Consider the following 20,571-nt stretch of genomic DNA (forward strand, 5'->3'; position numbering starts at 1 on the left):
AAGCATACTAAGTACCTAGGTATATACCCAGGTCTTTTGACTGGTACTTACCGATCCATATGCACAGACTCTTGCGAACTTTTTTTTTAACAATAATTACGTCTCAACCACCTCGACAAGCACTCTACGTCGGCGATTAGCCTCGAGTTTAGGCGCCCAACAATGACTTCGACGTATATGCACCGGCCGCGAGGCAGATCTGAGTTGCAAGACTTTCTTAAATTTTTACTTGCGCTTGGCTATTCTGGCGCTTTCTGCGGGGATACAGGACTGAAGGAAACGGTCAATTAATTTGTATGATATAAGAGGTTTGGGTATTCCGTACTTACTTACTATATCCTGATCCATTTAACCATCTAAAATAAATTCAAAGATTAAATCATTAATCATAAGATTGAAAATTCAAAAGACAGATTTCCATCACTTCTGTGGACCGACCCAAGATACTGAAGTTTTATCGATCATGGAGCTCCAATCTGTTATCAGCCAAGCCCTTACGGATGACTGGTCTAAAGACATCCAAGCGGCTCCAAAATTAATCCATATCATCGGACTCTGCGCTGCACTGACTACCAAGGAAGAAATTCTTTCTATGCAACTTCAAGACACAAGATTGGCGTAAGACGGCCCCATAAACCGATTTATAAGCTGCCAAACCAACGATTAACAACTTGTAGGAACAAAGGATTGCTTTCGAACCTTTTACATCTTGCCAATCATGGCCAGTCGGCATTCCAACAGGCTCACTCTGATACTTATAAAATATCAGTTCGAGCAGAAGAGATCGGTCGAGATGGTGGTTATGTAGGTGACATCATGTCATCTTTTTGATCTTGAGCTTTTTAAAGTGCTGCTTGGGGTTGTTGTCGTCTGATATTAACATCTGTATTCAGATCGATAGAATTATCAAAAACTTTGGTAAAGCCGACCCGCGTGCCAGAAAACGTCTTGAACGGGCGCTCGGTGGCCTTGAAGGCCAGGTTGCTTTGTCCAAAGCAGAAGGGCTAACGACCGAAGCCGCCTTTGCCGACTGGAGGGACAAAACTGATATCTTACATGAGGCAGTTGCATCTGAACGAGGTAAAACAAATCTTAAAGCCACTGGGACATGAAATTGAGCCGTTACATACAGATCCTGACTGTAGTGTTAATTAATAGGAGAAACACAAAAAACCTTTCTCGAAAGGGTCAAGGTTGAGAAACAAGTTGAAAGAGATTGCAGACTCGCTGAGAGGGACAAGAGTGACGCGAAGAATAGCTTTGATAATGCGGCCGCCGCAGCCCAGAGGGCTAGGGATGTAGCAGCGGAATCAGAGAAACGTCTTACAGACATAGGAGCCGGTGAGTATACAATTTCGCACATGTTGGGAAAGCTGATTGGTTTCTAACGTTATTTAATATACAGAGGCTACTTCAGCCGACTTCGGCTGGGGCCCCGGCTCTTTGTTTAAGATAGGAGCATTCCTCACACGTGGTATTTACCACGGTTTCGATGTCTATAATAAATCACGCGATGCCCGGGAGGCGGAAAATAAACTCGAATCGCAATCGAGGATGCTTAGACAGCTTGAGAGACAGCTGTTTATCATCCAAAACGATGTGGATGCCGCAAAATCGGAGACTCAAAAATGGGTAAGACACACAAATCCCTCTACTTCTAATTCCAATATTAGCGCAAACTAAGCAATCCTTTAACACATGTAAAGAAAGATGTGTGCGAGGCAGTAGATGTAGCACTCGACAATCTCACTGCCTTGCAATACCATATCCGCGAAATGGTGCGATACTTTAGTACTTTATCCGTACAAATTGGATTTCTTTCCGAGAGATGCAATTCTGAATTCCACAAGTTTGTATTGGAGTCGGAAAGTGATGAAACGGGCGAAGCGGATCAAGACGACTTCGAAGAACTTTTAGACTTGGCCCGACAGATAAAAATATTCGCATTGATAGTCCATGCTAAGGCAAAGGTATATGCGAATGTTTCTGAACATGAACTATTCAAAGGGTTCCAGCTCATCAGCTGCTTGAGCAACCGTAACCCTTCATTGATCTCCGATCGGGAGTACATCGAGCGGAGCGCTGGCGAGTTAACGGTCTATCGAAATAGCGCTGAGTCAGGGATAGCAAAACATGTTCATGAGGTATGGAAGCAAAGTTTCCCCATCTTGAGATGTATACTAAAAGATATATTTTCCAACAGAGCAAGCTGCGGCTCTTTGCAGAGTACAAGAAGATTTTCCCCGCACTAACTGACGACTCTCCATTAAACCCTGCCCACCAACCACCTCCAGCCTACACCCCTTAAGCGGAGTGACTGCAAACAAAAATATGACACAGTAAAGTCGGTAAGTTTCTTTCGGTGTTGGATGTAAAACGATTAGTTTCGAAAATATCAATATCTGACTACTTTAGCATATGGCCATATGCATATTCTGGCCACAAATGCACAGGAGTGTGACAGTAGTGAACTTTTTGTAGTAAATTTAAAAATAGCTATTGTTATTTAACATGTATTCTCCGTAGATCTCGCACCGTAGGCTCATGATTGATAGAATTTAGGACCCTTGACTCTAATTCTTGTGGATGCTCGTTAGTATCTCCGATTTGGTTACGATACTGTACATGCGCAATAGTTAAAGTAGCAGAGTCCCGAGTGTCATAGCCTTGAATCTACCTGTGCTTGGGGTCGAATCGTATGCCAACGCAAGATATTGTTGTATTCTGAATAGTACTTTAGGGGCATTCGGGCACGGTCTCATAACCAACCTGGGAACGAGACTACTAATTGGCCATGGTACGAGACTATCGATATCTGCGGCGATATTTTAATTTAACTCCTCTACCGCGAGGTCTAGTTTGGGATAACTACTCTATGCTTAAGTTATAATTGGGGTTAACGTTATAACCCAAAGCGCACATAGCATGGGGGTTGCTGTTAGGGCCGTTGTGGAATTGGTCAGGAATCGCGAAATACTTGCTTTTTCAATTTCGCGCAGTAATGTCGGTGTAAAAAGTTTTAGACCACTATGTCATAATTTAGATCCACATGAGAATCTGGTTCAGCGTCTATGAAATGAGATTCCCGACCTGCTCACTGTGGAGCCGCTATTGGATTCGTCTGGGGTCGCCTATTGGATTTTGCCTCCCACTCAGCTTGCCGAAGCGTTTTAATACAAGACTACTCCGTAGCCTACCACCAAAAAGGCAAAGAACAAAGTTACTTCTTGGTTCGATGTTGTTTGCCTAGCGATCGGCCATGATTCAATTTTAGAGATCTCGTATTGGGTAGGCCGGCAATATTTTTGCTTAATAAGAGGGGTTGGGTTTTCTGCCACGTTGGCGTGCATAATGCATGCGTACATGTACATTCTAGACCATCTGGGTATCTTGCACATACCCAGCAAGGTGAAGAATGTGGAGATTCCGGTCCCGTACTTTTCCGCATGCCGAGATCGATCGATTAAGATATCGATAGAGTAAGACAGAGTTTAAATCTAGGAATGAGATTCCGACGATTATACCTTGTCGAAATCTAGTCTTGTGCGTCAGAGCCGCCCTGATTTCGTGAAAGGACTACAATATATATGAAAGCTCGACCGGCCGACCCCACAAGTCAAAAATCCGGTCCACCTATATCAGCTACAAAATAACTTCAAAAAATTCAAGGGCTATAAAGCTAAAACCGTCATTTGCAGTACAATATATCGCGAAAAGGACGCATCACCAATCAAATTGACGACCTATATCTTCCCTCAAGAAATGCTAGACCTTCAATCCAATGATCACCCGGGTCTAATCGACCCAACCACGATTTCTGGCCCGATTCCTCCAGCCTTCCCCTTGTCGGCAAACAATTTAGATAAAGTAATCGAATATCGACATAACGCGGGAGGCCAAAATTCCGTTGTCGCACGCGAAAGACTACCCCGAGGTTCTCACATTTGCTATATCGATACCTACATTCCCGCACCAATATCCACATGGTCATCCATTCAAACCAGTAAAACCAGTCACATAGAAGTTCCTTCTGGTATTGTTTACATAAATCATTCCTGCGTCCCTTCAATCGACATTGAGGTGTTTCCGCCAAATTCTGATGGGACGTATTTGAATGGTATTTGTGGCGAACTGCGCGTTGTTGCGGATAGGGATCTTGAAGCTGGAGATGAGTTGACGTTTTTTTATCCTTCGACGGAGTATATCAGTCCTCGACCTTTTAATTGCCTTTGTGGGGCTGAGAATGGAGTTTGTATTGGAAGGCAAGAGGGGGCGCATTTCTTGGATAATTCTATCTTGGGGAAGTATTTTTTGAACAAGCATATCAAAAACTTGATAGCGGAGCGGGACAGCGGGAGCCGAGTATAGTTCCTCACCAATGAGAATGTTTTGATGTACTTTGAATTTATTTTTTTGAAGTTGTCAGCTCAAGGAATGGGCTAAATAGAGGAAACTAGATGTTAACGCAAGAATATATAGACACGTTTTATGGTTCGGGCGAATAACTGAATCTAGATACAGTCATTTATAGTTGAGGTTTCATCCGCCCGGATACTGGTTTTGAAGCTATATAAATTTATTGATATTGTTCAAAATAGTATTGCGGTATCGTACAAAAGATATCACATAGATTTCCAACCACGATACCGAACTTCAAAATTGACCAACGCAATGAATACTTGCAATTGCGAATGTCTATGCATGCAATCTGCCCAATGATTGAAAGGGAATTTGCACCGTATAAACATAGCGTACTGCCTATCCACAAGTTGCTGTGGAACGCGTTCATGGTACCCCTGTAAAAGAATTTGCAAGCTAGCTTGATGTAGTTCGCGACGAAGAAAAATTATATCTACGACCACAGAAAGAGGAGTACTACGTATCCCGTCCGCTCTGCGATATATAAGCCTCTTATCGATCAGTCAATAGTATAGTGGGAGACCATATGCGAATCCTGATTGTTGTAGATTTATATTTTTTTGTATTTTGTATTTTGTGATTAGATGTCTGGATTCATGTTTTTCACTTGACAAGTGATTGATATCTACGACCACAGAAAGAGGACTATTACGTATCCCGTCCGCTCTGCGCTATACAAGCCTCTTATCGATCAGCCAGTAGTACAGTGGGTGACCATGTGCGAATCCTGATTGTTGTAGATTCATTTTTTTGTCTTGATACTTTAATTTTGCGACGACACTTACGTGTGTCTAGAGTTTGTCCGCGGACATCGTGGCATTTAATTTTGAGGCTTTTGATTTTATGACTTCAAGATCAGTGGGGAAAGTTCGAGCACTATTGTGGCCATGATCCCAGAATATTTTTGATCGTAAATTTCTAAGAAAGGAAACTTAATCTCATGCATCGAGATTTCGGCCGGGTCTAAGCCAAATTTTTGCATGGAACTCTCAGGTCTGGCGGAACTAATTTAGGATTTTTAACCGGGGTTAAAATACCACGCCTCAATTGTGTTGGTCTTAGCGCAAAATTATGTCACTATCTGTATGTCACTAGGAGGGTCTGATTGGTTGATAACACCCTCTCTTCATGATTTTAGGCATACGAGTGCTTGATTCCGCCATCTGATATCTCTGCAGCTGTGGGTCTTGCATAGACCGGGTTTCTGCCATATATCTGAAAATCGCAATATTACAGCAAGGGACCATATTTGTACATATTATCATGTGTACATGTATTAGTACTTGCTTAGTTTAGCCTTTCATTACGAAAATATTTTGTACAGATATTAATGACGAGGTACTGATCTTTTGTCCTTTCTCCAGAATCTATGTCCCAGTCAGCGGCCTGCCATCTGTATCGAATTAGTCGGCAATCCGCGCTGGTACCGAATGAAACTAAGGCTTGAGCACCGATGACGAGTTCATCCTAGATCTAGCTAGAATTCTAGGGCTAGCAAAATTTAAGGATTCTTATATTCTTCAAGTTAGCGATAGCTAACTAGTCGATTAGGGTGCCGGATAAGATTCCAGAATTGCACGTGTGCCAATTGAGAGCACCGATTCGTTGACTCTGGATGTACACCAAAGTTTGCAAAGTTTTCAGCTCACGAGACCAACTACTGTAATCGATTAAGTATTCTTCCAATGTCATCGGTACACATGCACGATATCGGGGTACATATATACTTTGTGCTTGATGGCCATTGGTTCAATGAGCTGGGAGCTCGTGTTCTTTTTAGGAAATATAACCGTTTTATTCCTTTGTTCATTCTCGGGATATCAGATAATGCGTCTCGCGGGACAAAGTGGGCCTAGCATTGGTGGCGTCGCCCAAATCCGGAATTTTAGACGAAAATCACAGCCCAACTCACCGACGAGGTTAAAAAATATGGTAGGGATTGAGTTTTAGAATTCTTCGGCTGTGTCCGGCTATTCCAAATCTGACAGTCATCGACGATCTAAGTCCTGGATACTATATCGCGCGTCGGGGCAAAATCAATAATCCTGTCACTGCTCGATTTTTATTGGTCGGTTTGTGTCCATGTCTGGTATCAGTATTGAGCAGTATGGGATACCAGTCCAGCCCAGGGAGTGAAACGATAATTGTATCTTTTGTATATAAGTTTTCTGATTAAGTCTTCTATAACATTAATACCATGTAGTCTAACAAAAAAAATTCTCCTCCACCTTACCTTACCTCGAAATCCTCGTCTTCATTTATTCTTGACGATCATCTCGAAAGCACCATGGGAGCACCAACCGATTCACCCGAAAGTTTCGAAATAAATGGCTCCTTAGAAGACCAGAATATCGAATCGGCACCGGAGAAAGATACAAGGTCGTCTGCTTTTAAATCCTTAGGATTTCTTGACCGGTATCTCGCATTATGGATACTGCTGGCTATGATTATTGGTGTTCTACTTGGAAACTTTGTAGATGGCATTGAACGTACGCTACACCAAGGGAAATTCGTAGGGGTCTCTTTACCAATAGGTTAGTCATTTAATATCTTTGACACACGGATTGAGGTATAGGCTGATAGTATACGAGTTTAGCAATCGGACTTCTTATCATGATGTACCCAATTCTCTGCAAAGTTCAATACGAGGTATTGCACCTTGCTTTTAGTAAAAATGAGCTCTGGGTTCAGGTTGCATTCAGTGTCTTCGTTAACTGGATTGTAGCCCCCTTTTTGATGGTATTTATTTTTGATTATTGACCTAAAAATTGCAAGGTGATACGCTAACGAACTCGGTTTAACACTCAGCTCGGGTTGGCATGGGCATTTTTGCCGGATAAGAGTGAGCTCCGAACTGGACTGATACTAGTTGGACTGGGCAGGTGTATAGCTATGGTGAGTTACCAAGTATCAAATAACTATTGATATGAACATGGATAAAAACTGACGTACAGTTTCCTGGTTAGGTTCTGATTTGGAACGGTCTCGCTGCTGGCGATTCAAACTACTGTGCCATTCTAGTGGTAATCAACTCGATTCTTCAAATTGCCTTATTCGCGCCACTAGCCGTCCTTTTCATCAACGTTATCAGTGATACGGACGAATTCGAAGTCTCGTACCCAGCAGTAGCAACAAATGTCGCGGTCTTTTTGGGAATACCGTTGGGAGCTGCCGTTCTAACCCGATACCTTATCCGACATTTCGCCGGCCCGTCAAGATACGAGATATTTATAAAATGGCTCTCTCCATGGTCTCTCATTGGCCTGTTGTACACTATCCTCATTCTTTTTGCCTCACAGGGCCGTCAGGTCATCCACCAAATTGTATCAGTGGTCCGAGTCGCCGCACCCTTGACAGTCTATTTTATCGTCATCTTCGTCGCTACTCTTGCTGTGACGAATCGCCTTGGATTCGGCTATAAATTGAGCGTTACACAAAGCTTCACGGCAGCTAGTAATAACTTTGAATTGGCGATAGCGGTTGCTGTTGCAACGTTCGGCCCGGATAGCGACCAAGCTTTGGCGTCCACGGTCGGTCCACTTATCGAAGTGCCGGTTTTGATAGGCTTAGTATACTTAGTTAGATTTATTGGGAAGAGGTGGAACTGGAGGGATTAGATTCTTAATCTAGAAAAATTCTCGAATTCCGTCGAGTAGCTAGCTAAGGAATAGCTTCCTCATATGAACGTATGACCATAATCAAAAACACATACTCATGAAATCGATATAGTGGTCGGGGTGTAAATTTGTCAATTGCATGAATCTATAAATGATATAGAATATATAGAACAACCTCATGCCATATACTTGAGATTATAGAGGCTGCCAGGTTCAAATTCTTTCGCACTAATTTCAGATCTAGTTCATGGCGGAGCTGAGCTATAGTGTCTTGATCAATTGAATCCAAAGCTGCGTTGTTATCCAAAAATACAACATGCAACAGACCTTAACCGCAGGAGCTAGGAGCTACTGGCTACCTTGTACTGGGAACTACGTAGCTAGGAGATGTATCGCAGATCAGGTCTCAAGCCCAATACGACGCATTAATCTTTATGCGAGGTTCCTCTTCCATTTAACTTTTTTTATATATATATTCACTTAGTGCCTTCTTAGTATTTGAGCCTCACCTCTCTACAGACTTACAAGATGGATCTCGATCCTCTCGCCCTACCTACGCTTCATTCGACCTTTTGCCTAGATTCTCATCAACTTGGACGAGGATATTTAATCACGGACCTTCCCACCGAGGTCATTCTGATCATAGCTAAGCAGCTACTTCCTAAAGCTCTAGAGAAACGTTGTAGGGATCTTAATTCCTTTTCACAAACATGCAGTCGCTTAAGGAGTCTAGTTTATCCAATGGTCAATCGTCATCTATGGTTCGACGAAGAAACCCAATACCCTGACACTATGCTTAGCATCGTTAACTACAGCTTTACAGACCCTCTAATTGAGTTTGTCAAGTCCGCGACGTTCCGTTTGCGGGCTGAAGAAGGTTATTGGTTGGAACTGACGGATACGGATAATCAGATAATCACAAAGCAATTGGAGGAACTCAGAGGCCATCTAATCCACAAAGCCGAGCAAGGAATGAAGGTCTATCGGTTTTTTGAAAGCCAGCTGGAAGAATACGGTATCGCAATTCTAGCTACGGTACTATTGTATCAGCTAGGGGGCCTTCAGGAAATAGAACTCGCCTGCTCTATCAATGCAAACAGCAGCAGGTTTATGCTAACCACCATGCACCACTTTGATCCCCCATTTCGGCTTCGAAGACTAGGTACGACGAGACTAGCCGATTTTGCTGTTGCAAATTATTTTCTTTTGGAACGCTTCCCGCGCATCGGAGCCCCAAAAGTTGGTATTGATTCTCGATTTGAAAGCACGAAAGGTGCCCCAAAAATCAGACCAGTACCTAAGTTTTCCAGTGACATGGACACAGATGAAACAGTTGATAGCTCTGCGGATGGATTACCTGAATAATTTGTCTGAAGGGTCAATGGAGAGCGAGTACAAGATTCCCATTCCATCCCAAGCACGAATCGAAGATGCACTGGCCAGAACCGTGCGACAGGTAATCCAACAGGACTATACCGGATATCAGCCACTAGATCATCAAGTTTCCGGGTTTGAAACTGGAATAAATTACAACCCACCCGGAGTAAACCCATCGATCGAGAATGAAGGCCCACTCCTGATGAGGGAACTGTACCTCTGGCTGGACGAAACTCCTGTAGGTCAGTGCGAACCGCTCGTTTCTTTGTTGAGCAGAGCGATAGGAATTCGTCACCTAGAGATCAATATCTTCCCCGCTGTCCAGTTTGTTGGTCACAGCGAACTTGCAAGCATCGCAGCTTTCGATTCCTTCGTAAAAATATTCTATGCCCAAATGGAAACCCTTGAGGCCCTGACTGTCCGTATTTCGTGGGTAAATGGACCGCAGCTACAGATTCCATCTCTACGAAAATTTGACAACCTTCGTCGCGTCCATCTATTCTATGGCTGGGACACCCACAACACCTTTACAGAATGCATGAAGGACGGGAGATCATATTTTCAGTTCATGTTTCCACAACAGTTAGAGCACCTTAGGATAGATATGTTCAAGGCCAGACCTGGTCTCGAATTTACTACCTTTGCAACTCAAGTTCCCAGCACATCGTTTCCGAACCTAAGAATTGTTCTCGGGTTTGCGAAAGAAAAAATCCCGGAGGATATTACACAAGCCATAGGAGATCTCTGGGCGTCTCTCCCTTACCTAGAGGATATTGTTTCTGGAGAATGGGGTGTTGATGGTCAAAAAGAACCAGGCAGCACTTCCTGGCGAAAATCCGGTAAGCCATGACCTATAATTTTACTGTATAATCATTACAGTAAAACGTTGAGCTAACAGGCATCCGCATATTAGATATAAAGTGTGTTCCGATCAAAATATTGGCACATGGCCCCAGGTATAGGGATGTATTTTGCACAGACGAAGGCTGGAATGGGCCTTTCCAAAGCATTATTCAGTCGATGTTGCGTATTCGTCGAACTCACCGCAATCGAATTATAGCAGCGTTGATGAGCCAAAGGATATTGATATAACCGCATGGAATTCATCGTCCGAAGGATCGGAATCCATTGAACTAGGTACCTGAGTGGAAATAACGTATCAATGTTAGAATATGCATTATTATTCTAGCTATTGCAGGCTAATCTACAGAATGTTACCCTGGGTCGGCCTCACTACCAGGAATCCCTAGTCGGATTAACGTTAGGTAGTGCTCGTATTAATTAAGCTCATGCTATCAGGTTAAAACAATGATTCATAACAAAATATTATAATCCCGCCATCCTCCTAATACCGATGTTTTCAATCGTATATCCGTCGGGGTCAATGCCCTTCCCTGTAACCTTTTCGCCATCTCCCAATGCTAATGCCACAGAGACTTCAGCAAGCTTTTCTGTAGTAATAAAAATAGAAGACATAAAGGGTCTTAGTAGCGGCGCCGCTCCCGAGAAAAATACCTTTTCGAGCAAATTTTGCTTCCTTTCTGCGATCCAGGTTTTGCCTGGATCAATTGCTGCCGGTCGAAGGTTGTAAACCGAGAATGTGGGCCTGCTTGATGCAATACCCAACAATTGCTTCTCTGCATCTCCCTTTACCCTTCCAAACATTTGACTAGCCTTTCCGTTCTGGTCTGCCCCGCTACCAGAAACATAAACAAAATTAAATTTCCCTTTTACAGGAATTCCTTTGAAAGCCTCTGCCGCAGCTAATGGATATGTCTTTGTGATTATTGTGTATTCGTCTTCTTTCATCCCCATGCTGGAGATTCCTTGCGCCCAGATGCATGCGCTCGCACCAGAGAGCTGGTGTAGAAGCTCTGGTGGGTATGATGTGAAATCTTTGTGGATTATGACGTTTGCTTTCGGGTTTCCGTCAGCAGCTGCAACAGGCCGTCGGGAAAGAATGGAGACTTTGGAGATCGAAGGTGAGGAAAGAGCATGTTGAAGGACTGCGGAGCCAACGAGGCCTGTTGCGCCAGTGAGGATTATGTGCGACATCTTTGTCCACTACCAGTATTTAATACCCTCTCTTTCTTATCGTAAGAATAATTGTAGTATTACGTCGTGTGGAATAGCTTTTGGTAATTTTAAGGGAGGATCCGGATGATGCTTGTGAGATTGAGATCCTCATATATTCCGTCTGTGTGTCTATCTTATAGTTGCGTATGTATCTGAGCTGATATGAAAACTGAGGGTTTATACTGTAGCAAGAAATTCCTGACATCAACGACGCCGGGCCAACCTCCCCCTTTATAAGCCATACAGGCCTATAACCATCTGTCTTTCGTAATGCTATGGTGCCCATAATTATAAGCTTCCTGAATTAAATTTCTCGACCCTGACTGCTTTCAGTGTCATTGTCGTAATTTCAGGTCAATAATGTGTTGCTTGAATGTCCTTTGCTGACAGATGTGAGAGGAACTGCAGCTGGCTTACACTAGCGTCGGAGTTAAAGGAGTTAGTCAGCAGCGCACAGCGGGTTTAGATGACATGGGCTATTGTGATATTGACATCCTTTCTGGGTAAGGCCTGTTAATTGAACCTTGTGATATGGCAATAGTTAGGTAACGAAGATAAGTTTGGAGTGTATATATTGTATATACTGGCTGTGTCCATATTAATATTATTCGATCTACGGCGCCCGAAGAGATAAGTGCGAAACAACGTACATATGCATATGGTGCAGGTGCCGACCGAGTATACGTAATTTATATTTCTTATCATTTGAAATAATAAAATTCTCAATTGATATTATTTACCTCTTGACGCAATTATATCTTCAGGAACTCTAAAGCTCGATATCCCAGTGGGTTATACTCTATACTTGAAAGGCATCACCGCGGTACCGCTAACACACATTACCGATACGCTGACGGGATTAGATATGCCGAAAATCTAGTTAGGACCCAAGATAAAATTCTATATCTGTACCTAGTCTCGGTCTGTACCGATCAATCTACCAAAAAAATATAATAGAGCAAATGGAATGGCTGTATCCCTAATCGAGTTTGTTTTCCCCCTATAGTACTGGTATAGTCATTGTAAAATATGCAGAACTATAGCAATAGAGCCACGTTTTTTTGTCGGCGCCGTGCGATTTATAAACCTGGCCGCGAGACTATTATAATTATACACCAACCTTAGATCCAAAGAGGTATTTCATTATATATGACAGCAGGGATTATAAACATTACTAACTACCCGTACGTATGGCGTTCTCGAGAGCGATTGGAACTCCGAAATCCTTCCAATTTGGATTTCGGTTGCAAATAAGAGTACAATTTATCTCCTGCTACCTAGGACTAGTATGATACTATTTTAAAACTTTGTAAACTGTCTGTTTTATAGACCAGACTATGGTACCAGTCTCCGAGCGGATCTTGAACGGTCTCGACGTCTCGCGCTCTAGAACAGTTTTGTCGCAAATTGTTGTATTTGTTGTGTTGGCGGCCATCGACGTCGACCGCTGCCAAGATTCTATCATGAGGGACAGGCCTAACTAAACTCCGCCACAGATCCGCATTTTGAACCCGATAACTTCCCGCTCCATGGATCGCATTCTGTTCATGCTACATCAAGCACGCTAATCGCTCATGACAGCCCTATGGCGACCCCCAGTGCTTCCGACCCAAGCGGTCCTCGGCCGACTCAAGATCTTGAAAAGCTCGTTGGTGGCCCCGTCGCGGCTGCGCTCTACCACCGTCGAAAGGAATTCCTCCAGCGAACAAGATGCACGGTCAAAGTCACAACATGGAACGTCGCATCTATCGACGGAGCACATAGAGCAGCCGGATCAATTCTCCGAGAACCAGCCGTGGGAGCCGATGAACCCGGAGGCAGAGGAGCGAGAAATCGGGTCTCACGATCTATCGGTAGCGGAGGCGTCACCTCAGATAAAAAAGAGAAACCACTTGGTATTACCGATTCACGAAGCTCTGAAGGCGGCGTCCAGGGACCGCAAAGATTACCAACGGGCTCTAGCACTGCAGCAGAGGGTAACGAAGTTTATGGTCGACGAGATGGACAGGACGAGGCAGAAGAAGGGAAGGACTCCGCTCTCGGGCAGGTTGAAGAACGAGAAACGCGAACAGTTGTTGAGAGCAATAGGGCGAAAGCGGGAGTGGCGAGAACCTCGGGGTCAATCTCCTCGATCGGGCAAGAGCTAGTATCTGGGGGAACCCAGGCGTACAACTGTATCCACGTTATCTGTCTCCAGGAAGTAGTGGATGTTACTGCTCCGGAGAATTTCATCCGAACTGTGGATGAAGCGGTTCAGAAACGGTGGAAAGAAGAGATCCAGGTACGGGAAACGAACTCCGAAGTCTATTTCTATTCTAGGCCTCTCCTGTTTATAGACTCTACGACCGAAAGATTACAATCAGCTAAAATACGGGTCTGAGGTGTAAACTTCATAGGCTGCTCTTCCCGAATACCGATGTCTCCTCGTTCAACAATTAGTGGGGGTTTTGATGTTCGTTTACGTTTCACCTGAGATAGCGCCCCAGATCACTACGCCGAGTTCGACAAGCGTGGGGACGGGATTGATGGGGTACATGGGTAACAAAGGTGGCGCTATGGCAAGGCTAGTTTTTGGAGGCCTACCTGCTGCCGGAATATCACCACCGTCGTTTGCCGATAGCTCGATAGAGGAACTACGAGAATCCGAAGAAGAAAGAGGTGTCACTGTCGTTTTTGTGGACTGCCATCTTGCGGCTTTTGTGAATTCCGTCGATAGGAGAAATTGGGACTACACGGAAATAATGAGGAGGGCTTACTTCCACCCAAACCCGTTACCGATATCTGGGGGTGGAACAGTACCGGAAGCCGTTGCAGCTGCGCATCCAAACGGATATCCGTTTAAGGAGTGCGATATCGTGGTGTGGGCCGGGGATTTGAATTACAGACTTGAAATGCCTGGGAACAAAATAAGGAAGGCGATTCATAAGTTCCTCCCTTCAGAAGCAGATGGGAGTGACCCGGTCTTGAAGCTGATTCTTGATCAACAAGCGCCCGACAACAACGATGACAGTAAAAGCAATGATTCAGAGCCAAATCGTAGTTTTGAAGAAACAATTAGTTTTCTCCTCGAGAGCGATCAATTACGGAAAGTTCAATCTGAAGGGAAAGCATTCCAACATTTCCACGAAGGCAAAATTATGTTTGTGCCAACGTACAAATACGACCCGGGCACGATCTCGACCTTCGATACTAGCGAAAAAGCGAGAGTTCCTAGTTATTGCGATCGGATTTTATGGAAAGACTGGAAAGTTGAAGAGGAAGAGATCGAAAGACTAAAAGCGCGGAAATTATCCGATGAAAGAGACCAGAAACGAGAATCTCATCTGGATGGGACCGACCATAGCGATGTTTTATTTGACTTTGCGGACGAAGAAGACGTAGGCGATGAATCCGAGTTGCGCATAAACGAGAATGACTTGAACATACCACCAAAGATTGATCATGAGATTACTTCTATCAACGACATCGATATTTCCGATATCGCTACCCCGTTGAAGCTTTTGAAGTACTTTTCGCATCAATCAGTCGCAGAATCCGATCACAAACCTGTAAGCGCAGAGTTCTCGCTCGACTTCCTTGGCGTCAACCAGGAGAAACGGTCTCAGATACAAATCGAGGTTGTGAAGGAACTCGACCGCCACGAAAACGAAGCCCGTCCCGCGGTCACGGTTATAGTAGATGGAGACCCTAGTGACGAGATAGTCAACTTTGGGGATGTTACTTGGGATCAGGTGGTTCGTCGCACCGTAACAATTGCGAATACGGGCCGGACTGCAGCCGTGTGCGAGTTTGTCAAAAGGCCTGTTCTCCCCGCTATCATGGACGACGATGACGATGGCTTTACTAAAGTGACATCGGAGGATGCCAATGATCCCATGGCATTTGGGGAGGAGAGTAGTGCTACTGGTGGGGCCACGGAGGAAGTTTGTAGGGAGTGGTTATCGGCTACGTTCAATAGTTCAGAAACGGATGGACCACACATGTTGCAACCTGGTGATGCCGAGCAGGTTACATTACAGCTGGCGCTTCCTCCAAGAAAGCACGGTCGGCAGCCTCGATCCGCCTATGCTTCCCTGCTTCGACATCTCAACAAAGGAAAGGAACAACTCGCGGATGTGTTGGTGATGCGGGTATCCCAAGGTCAGGACAAGTTTATACCTGTCAAGGCCGAGTTTAAACCTACGTTCCTGGGATATGGACTTACGGAATTGTTGAGGGTTCCTGATTCTGCGGGTGGTATCAGGGAGAATCCGAAGTGCACGGGGGAAGCGCACTGGAGTGCGCCGCGGGAGTTGTTCAGGATGACAGAGTATCTTTTGTTAACTTTAAGGAGTATTGTGATGAGTGAGGGTGGAGAGGGTGTCAGATGGACAATGCTGCCGGGGTGGCCGTTTGTGAAAGAAACTTGGGGTATGCGAACATTTTCTTTTATGTTGGTAGTATGGACCGAGCTAAATTTTCCACTAGGGTTAATGGATAGTGATGGAGATGATGATGAAGGCGTCAAAGAACTTACTCGATCTTCTGTTTATGCTAGATCTGCACTCAAGAGATGGATAAGAGAATCTCTCGATTGCGACAAAGACTGGGCATGGGAAGAGGTTGACAGAAACGGATTTTCGGAAGAAGACAAGTGTGAGGCCATGTCCGAGTGTTTACTTGACTGGCTAGGATACCTTAAAGAAGGCGTACTCCCCGGATCACTATATGGAGAAGTCGTGAAGGGAGTTGGCGGAAAAGCCGGAGCTGATAAAATACTCGATATGTTACCTACCGCAGCTCCGCCTGTTCACACCAATGTTTTTATATACCTTACTGGTTTCATATCAGAGGTTATATCACTCTTATCGCCCAAATACGACGCAGCAATAACCAACAACTTCACCCCACAAGCACTTACACCAGCGGCTCTGGTCAAACGGCTAAGTGCTAGTAGCAGGTTGACGACCACAGAACTGGTGAAGAAAAGCGTGGTAAAAGAGTTTGCTGAGGTTATCGTGCGGCGCCCTACGGCGATGGATGGTTGGAGGAGCGATACACTTGAGAAGCGGGAGGAGGAAAGAAGGTTCGCATTTCTGACGGCCTTTTTAGGATAATAGACAAGGACATTAGACGTTTCTTTCTGTTAGATTATACATAGGTCTTTGAGTCCTTTTGGCAATATCTCTACGGTCTTCTGGCGTTCGATCGGGTCTTCTCTTTCACGTTGATTACTAGGTCCTTAAAGGCATGTAAATTACTCTCCGCTGAGCTGCATGAAAAAGTGCGTTGACAATGTAAAATACCACAATTCGATTGATGACTAAGGAAAATAGCGTGGATGTTCGGCTCGTACTTCTCGCAAAACTTGAATTTGTTACCCACTTCCCTTCAACAACATCAGCTTCCCGTCAAAAACCCCTGTCGCAGCTGGCTGCGAATATCTCTAGCTTCGCCAACTACCCGTCATACATCATGCGGTCTTGGATACGAAGTCTCCGGACTGTAGACGCCCGAAGGGTGACCCAACGCTGCTTCTCGTCGAGCAGGCCTAGGTTAGAGCTTCGATCGATATGGGATCTCGATAACAAGATAGACCCGGTATATCGCGGTATGGGATTAACACTTTTTTCTATATTAAACGTCTATATGATTTTGAGCTACTAGCTGACTTACACGACCAGTGTGAATGTATAGAATGCACAAATCGAAGTCTTGAAATTATCAAGTTTCCTGAAGATCAGCCTCCCAATAATGTCCTGTTGATACAGAAGGAAGGGGTATCGTCTGTTACAGAAGCTATGGTTGAGTTTGCGAAGTACGTATTTGGGTGCTATTCCTTATGTATTGGGGAGATCCTTGCTGATGAAAGTTGAAAGGTTTCTTAAAACTGCATACCCAGCTACGAATATCATCCTTGAACCTCATATCGCTACTGAACTACATTCGTCCTTGCCGTTCCCAATACATGCGACACCTTATACGACTCTCCCACCATATCCGAACCGAAATCCATACCATCTCAAAACTTCATTGACTGTTACATTCGGCGGGGACGGAACAATCCTCCATGCTGCTAGTCTCTTCTCTACATCCCCCGTCGTTCCACCTTTATTATCATTCTCCCTCGGTACACTAGGTTTCCTAGGGCCATGGAAGTTTTCAGACTACAAAACAGCAATAACCGCCGTTTTCACGAACAAAGCACGTATCATGCGTCGCAGTCGTATCAAGATGGAAGCATTCTCCGGCTCTACACAGTTGTTGGGAGATTTATGGCCCCCAGATTCTCAATCAAACGGTGGACGTGGTGAAGGATCTGGTGTATGGGCAATGAACGAGGTTAACATCCATCGTGGACAAAACCCCCATATGGCGATAGTGGAGGTCTTTGTAGACGGCAGATTCCTAACAGAAGCTGTCGCCGACGGGATTATCCTAAGTACGCCAACGGGATCGACTGCCTACTCACTCAGTAGCTTTGGATCTATTGTTCACCCCAGAGTCCCCGCTATACTTCTTACACCTATTTGTCCACGATCACTGAGTTTTAGACCGTTGGTGTTGCCGGCTGAGGTGGAGGTTAGTTTGAAGCTGTCGGATAAGGCAAGAGGGGACGAAGTTGAGGTTTCTATTGATGGGAAGAGGTGGGGTGGGGTTAGGAAGGGGGTCGAGGTTAAGATTACTGGTGAGATGGGGAATTTTTGTGGAGGTGGGGAAGGAGGAGTGCCGTGCATTTGGAGGGAGGGGAGTGAACATGAGGATGAATGGGTGGGGGGATTAAATGGACTGTTGAAGTTTAATTATCCGTTTGGCGAGGAGGTACATTTCTGAAGCCGTATAGGCTGGAAATCACCTGAGGAAGAATGGTAGATATATCTATCTGTACATAATTACTTACTGACATAACTGATGGTATCACTTATCACTACTGCATAGGCGAGCTCTAGAGTCTTCTCGAAAATAGATGGGTTAGAGGAAAAGCCAACCTGCAAGTCGACTAAACGAGGTCTTTCAACGATTTTTTCGACAAGGAAAAGTTTCCGAAGCTTGAGAAGCTAGAGAGGTCCGGGCTAAGACCCGCATCCTCGCGGTCACTAAAGCCAAGAAGGGAACTACCTACTACCGTATGGGGTGTAGGCTTGTAACACCAGGCTAAAAGATGTATATATCGACTGATGTAAGAAGTTATACGCCACTGCGGGAGATAATATAGGTTTAGTTAATCTATTCTAAAATCTGAAACGTTAAAGGTCTCGATGTATGTATGTATGCACTACGTTTTATGCACCTGCCATAGAAAGAACGGCTGAGTTCCGGTCTTTGACAAAATGCCGAGGGACCATTGGGATTTTAAAGTTCATTTCGACAATATAATACGAGTTTAGTAAATGAGGCATCTTTGTATAGCGCTATGTTGTGCCGGTGGCACTCCTGTCTTGAATTCATGAAACTGAGCTATCGATATATACCATGATATCACCGGCTCAATTAATTCTTCAAAGCCCGAACCCACCTCTTCTGGACTTGAATTTGGTAATATATGAAGTACAATATATCTATATATATACTAGGTATATATATATATATGTATTCTGTCACCTACGCCAACGTCTACATTAATTGAAACATACAAATTAATCTTTCCCAGATCCACTATCTAATCAAGTATTTTTCTTAACCCCGTAGAGATTAATATTAACAATGCAATGCATAAATTAATGTGCACGCCAGAAACTAAACTTCTTTCGCGGACGGCCGGAGTAGGAGAATTCAATCCAAATTAATTTTCCAAAATGCAAGATATTGACTCAATAAATTTAAAGAGCTTTCCGCAAGTATTAACACGGGTTGGATCTTTATGCAATTTCCATAAGATGAAATAACCATATGCATACGTATAAAATAGATATCATTCAAAAATTCGAATATTATACTCGGGCTGGTCAATCAATACCTTTAATAGGTTTCTACCTTGTGGTCCAACTGTAGATCTTAGACGAATTCTTTAATGGTAAAATCAAGGAAATGTCCGTTCGTATTAAAGTATATGATCGCAATCGCAATTGGTCGGCTCCACTCTATCATAATCTCATCGGATGATATACCTGCCCCAATGCATAAACGGCAGCCATAACCTTTCGGTGCATGCCGCACAAAATTTCCGCCCCACAGTAGTGACAGCTTAGCGGCAAACGAATTGTATTACCAAAGAGTATTGGAAACAGCCCCTTTCTGGATAATTGCAAGCTGAAGAGAGAGATCTTCACGCTAAATATCTACTTCTGGAAGTTTTTTTCTTCGATTTCGACTAACGTTATAACTAGGACGGTGTTGAGATATTGGTTCCGTGACGTTTCGGAGTGGATATCTGTGTCGGATCCACTGCCAATGCATATGAGCCTTCATTCTTTTGAATTCTAGCGCCATCGGACAGGGTATTTTGGAGGAAATCTCTGTTAACCTTCTAAATTTTGGTGTGATATTGATTACTGGGGATTAGATAAGTTTTTTCCCCTTGAGCCGTTTCTTCTCTCTTTTTCATGGGTACAGAAGTATCATACATCTTGAATCTGAGCTGGAGAATTTGAATATTGCAACAGGATCGGGTTGTTGGATTTGATTTTCTACGGCTGTAAAGGGCAAATTAGTAATATTAACTATGCATGCACCGGAAGCTGTTTAAACATCACCAAGAATAGCCCAGAAACGTACAAGCCACTTATCGTGGCAGCCTGCGAGAATTTCCATTATTTGAAAGGCAGCAGCTCTAGTTCGTTTGTAGCCTGCGAACCCGAATCAACCACGGGGTTTTCCACCAAAAAACACCGCCCTGCCGCACTATTGCCCTGTGCGCGAGCTGCGGCGTCAGAGTGAGACTGGCACTTCCATATAATGCAGGGCCGGCGAACACAAGCGAGGAAAAACCATGCAGATGGACTTTACCTAATCCAGGTTATATTCAGAAAAATCGACTCGATCGAGTGAGCAGGTTTCCATCTGAAGATATAATATTAAGGATCATTTGTTAAATTTATTTAAAGGACATTCATGACACTGAAGGCTGGCTTGATGCGGCGGCTATCTTATCTCGTTCGAAATA

At 44.1% G+C, this 20,571-nt stretch overlaps 7 protein-coding genes across 7 annotated transcripts; 6 read left to right on the forward strand and 1 right to left on the reverse strand.

Moving 5' to 3' along the window:
• Positions 1–463: 463 nt before the first annotated feature.
• AOL_s00079g400 (uncharacterized protein) lies at positions 464–2,308 on the forward strand (the record flags this gene model as incomplete). The annotated part of the gene is made up of 7 exons (XM_011124275.1): positions 464–618; positions 678–804; positions 894–1,080; positions 1,159–1,341; positions 1,406–1,632; positions 1,707–2,144; positions 2,204–2,308. The coding sequence occupies 7 exons, from the start codon at positions 464–466 to the stop codon at positions 2,306–2,308; spliced, it is 1,422 nt and encodes a 473-aa protein (XP_011122577.1).
• A 1,454-nt stretch (positions 2,309–3,762) lies between these two features.
• On the forward strand, positions 3,763–4,368 carry AOL_s00079g401 (uncharacterized protein; the record flags this gene model as incomplete). The annotated part of the gene is made up of 1 exon (XM_011124276.1): positions 3,763–4,368. The coding sequence occupies one exon, from the start codon at positions 3,763–3,765 to the stop codon at positions 4,366–4,368; it is 606 nt and encodes a 201-aa protein (XP_011122578.1).
• Positions 4,369–6,706: 2,338 nt separating this feature from the next.
• On the forward strand, positions 6,707–8,036 carry AOL_s00079g402 (uncharacterized protein; the record flags this gene model as incomplete). The annotated part of the gene is made up of 4 exons (XM_011124277.1): positions 6,707–6,953; positions 7,016–7,158; positions 7,228–7,314; positions 7,386–8,036. The coding sequence occupies 4 exons, from the start codon at positions 6,707–6,709 to the stop codon at positions 8,034–8,036; spliced, it is 1,128 nt and encodes a 375-aa protein (XP_011122579.1).
• A 741-nt stretch (positions 8,037–8,777) lies between these two features.
• On the forward strand, positions 8,778–9,401 carry AOL_s00079g403 (uncharacterized protein; the record flags this gene model as incomplete). Its single annotated transcript, XM_011124278.1, has 1 exon — positions 8,778–9,401. The coding sequence occupies one exon, from the start codon at positions 8,778–8,780 to the stop codon at positions 9,399–9,401; it is 624 nt and encodes a 207-aa protein (XP_011122580.1).
• Positions 9,402–9,417: 16 nt separating this feature from the next.
• On the forward strand, positions 9,418–10,558 carry AOL_s00079g404 (uncharacterized protein; the record flags this gene model as incomplete). The annotated part of the gene is made up of 2 exons (XM_011124279.1): positions 9,418–10,252; positions 10,431–10,558. The coding sequence occupies 2 exons, from the start codon at positions 9,418–9,420 to the stop codon at positions 10,556–10,558; spliced, it is 963 nt and encodes a 320-aa protein (XP_011122581.1).
• A 181-nt stretch (positions 10,559–10,739) lies between these two features.
• On the reverse strand, positions 10,740–11,468 carry AOL_s00079g405 (uncharacterized protein; the record flags this gene model as incomplete). The annotated part of the gene is made up of 1 exon (XM_011124280.1): positions 10,740–11,468. One exon carries the CDS (start codon positions 11,466–11,468, stop codon positions 10,740–10,742), a length of 729 nt encoding a protein of 242 aa, XP_011122582.1.
• A 1,606-nt stretch (positions 11,469–13,074) lies between these two features.
• AOL_s00079g406 (uncharacterized protein) lies at positions 13,075–18,302 on the forward strand (the record flags this gene model as incomplete). Its single annotated transcript, XM_011124281.1, has 6 exons — positions 13,075–13,770; positions 13,886–15,899; positions 15,957–16,554; positions 16,805–17,069; positions 17,153–17,286; positions 17,348–18,302. The coding sequence occupies 6 exons, from the start codon at positions 13,075–13,077 to the stop codon at positions 18,300–18,302; spliced, it is 4,662 nt and encodes a 1,553-aa protein (XP_011122583.1).
• Between the last annotated feature and the right edge of the window lie 2,269 nt (positions 18,303–20,571).

Source organism: Orbilia oligospora, assembly GCF_000225545.1.
Source record: "Orbilia oligospora ATCC 24927 unplaced genomic scaffold scaffold00079, whole genome shotgun sequence".
Taxonomy (NCBI): Eukaryota; Fungi; Ascomycota; class Orbiliomycetes; order Orbiliales; family Orbiliaceae; genus Orbilia; species Orbilia oligospora.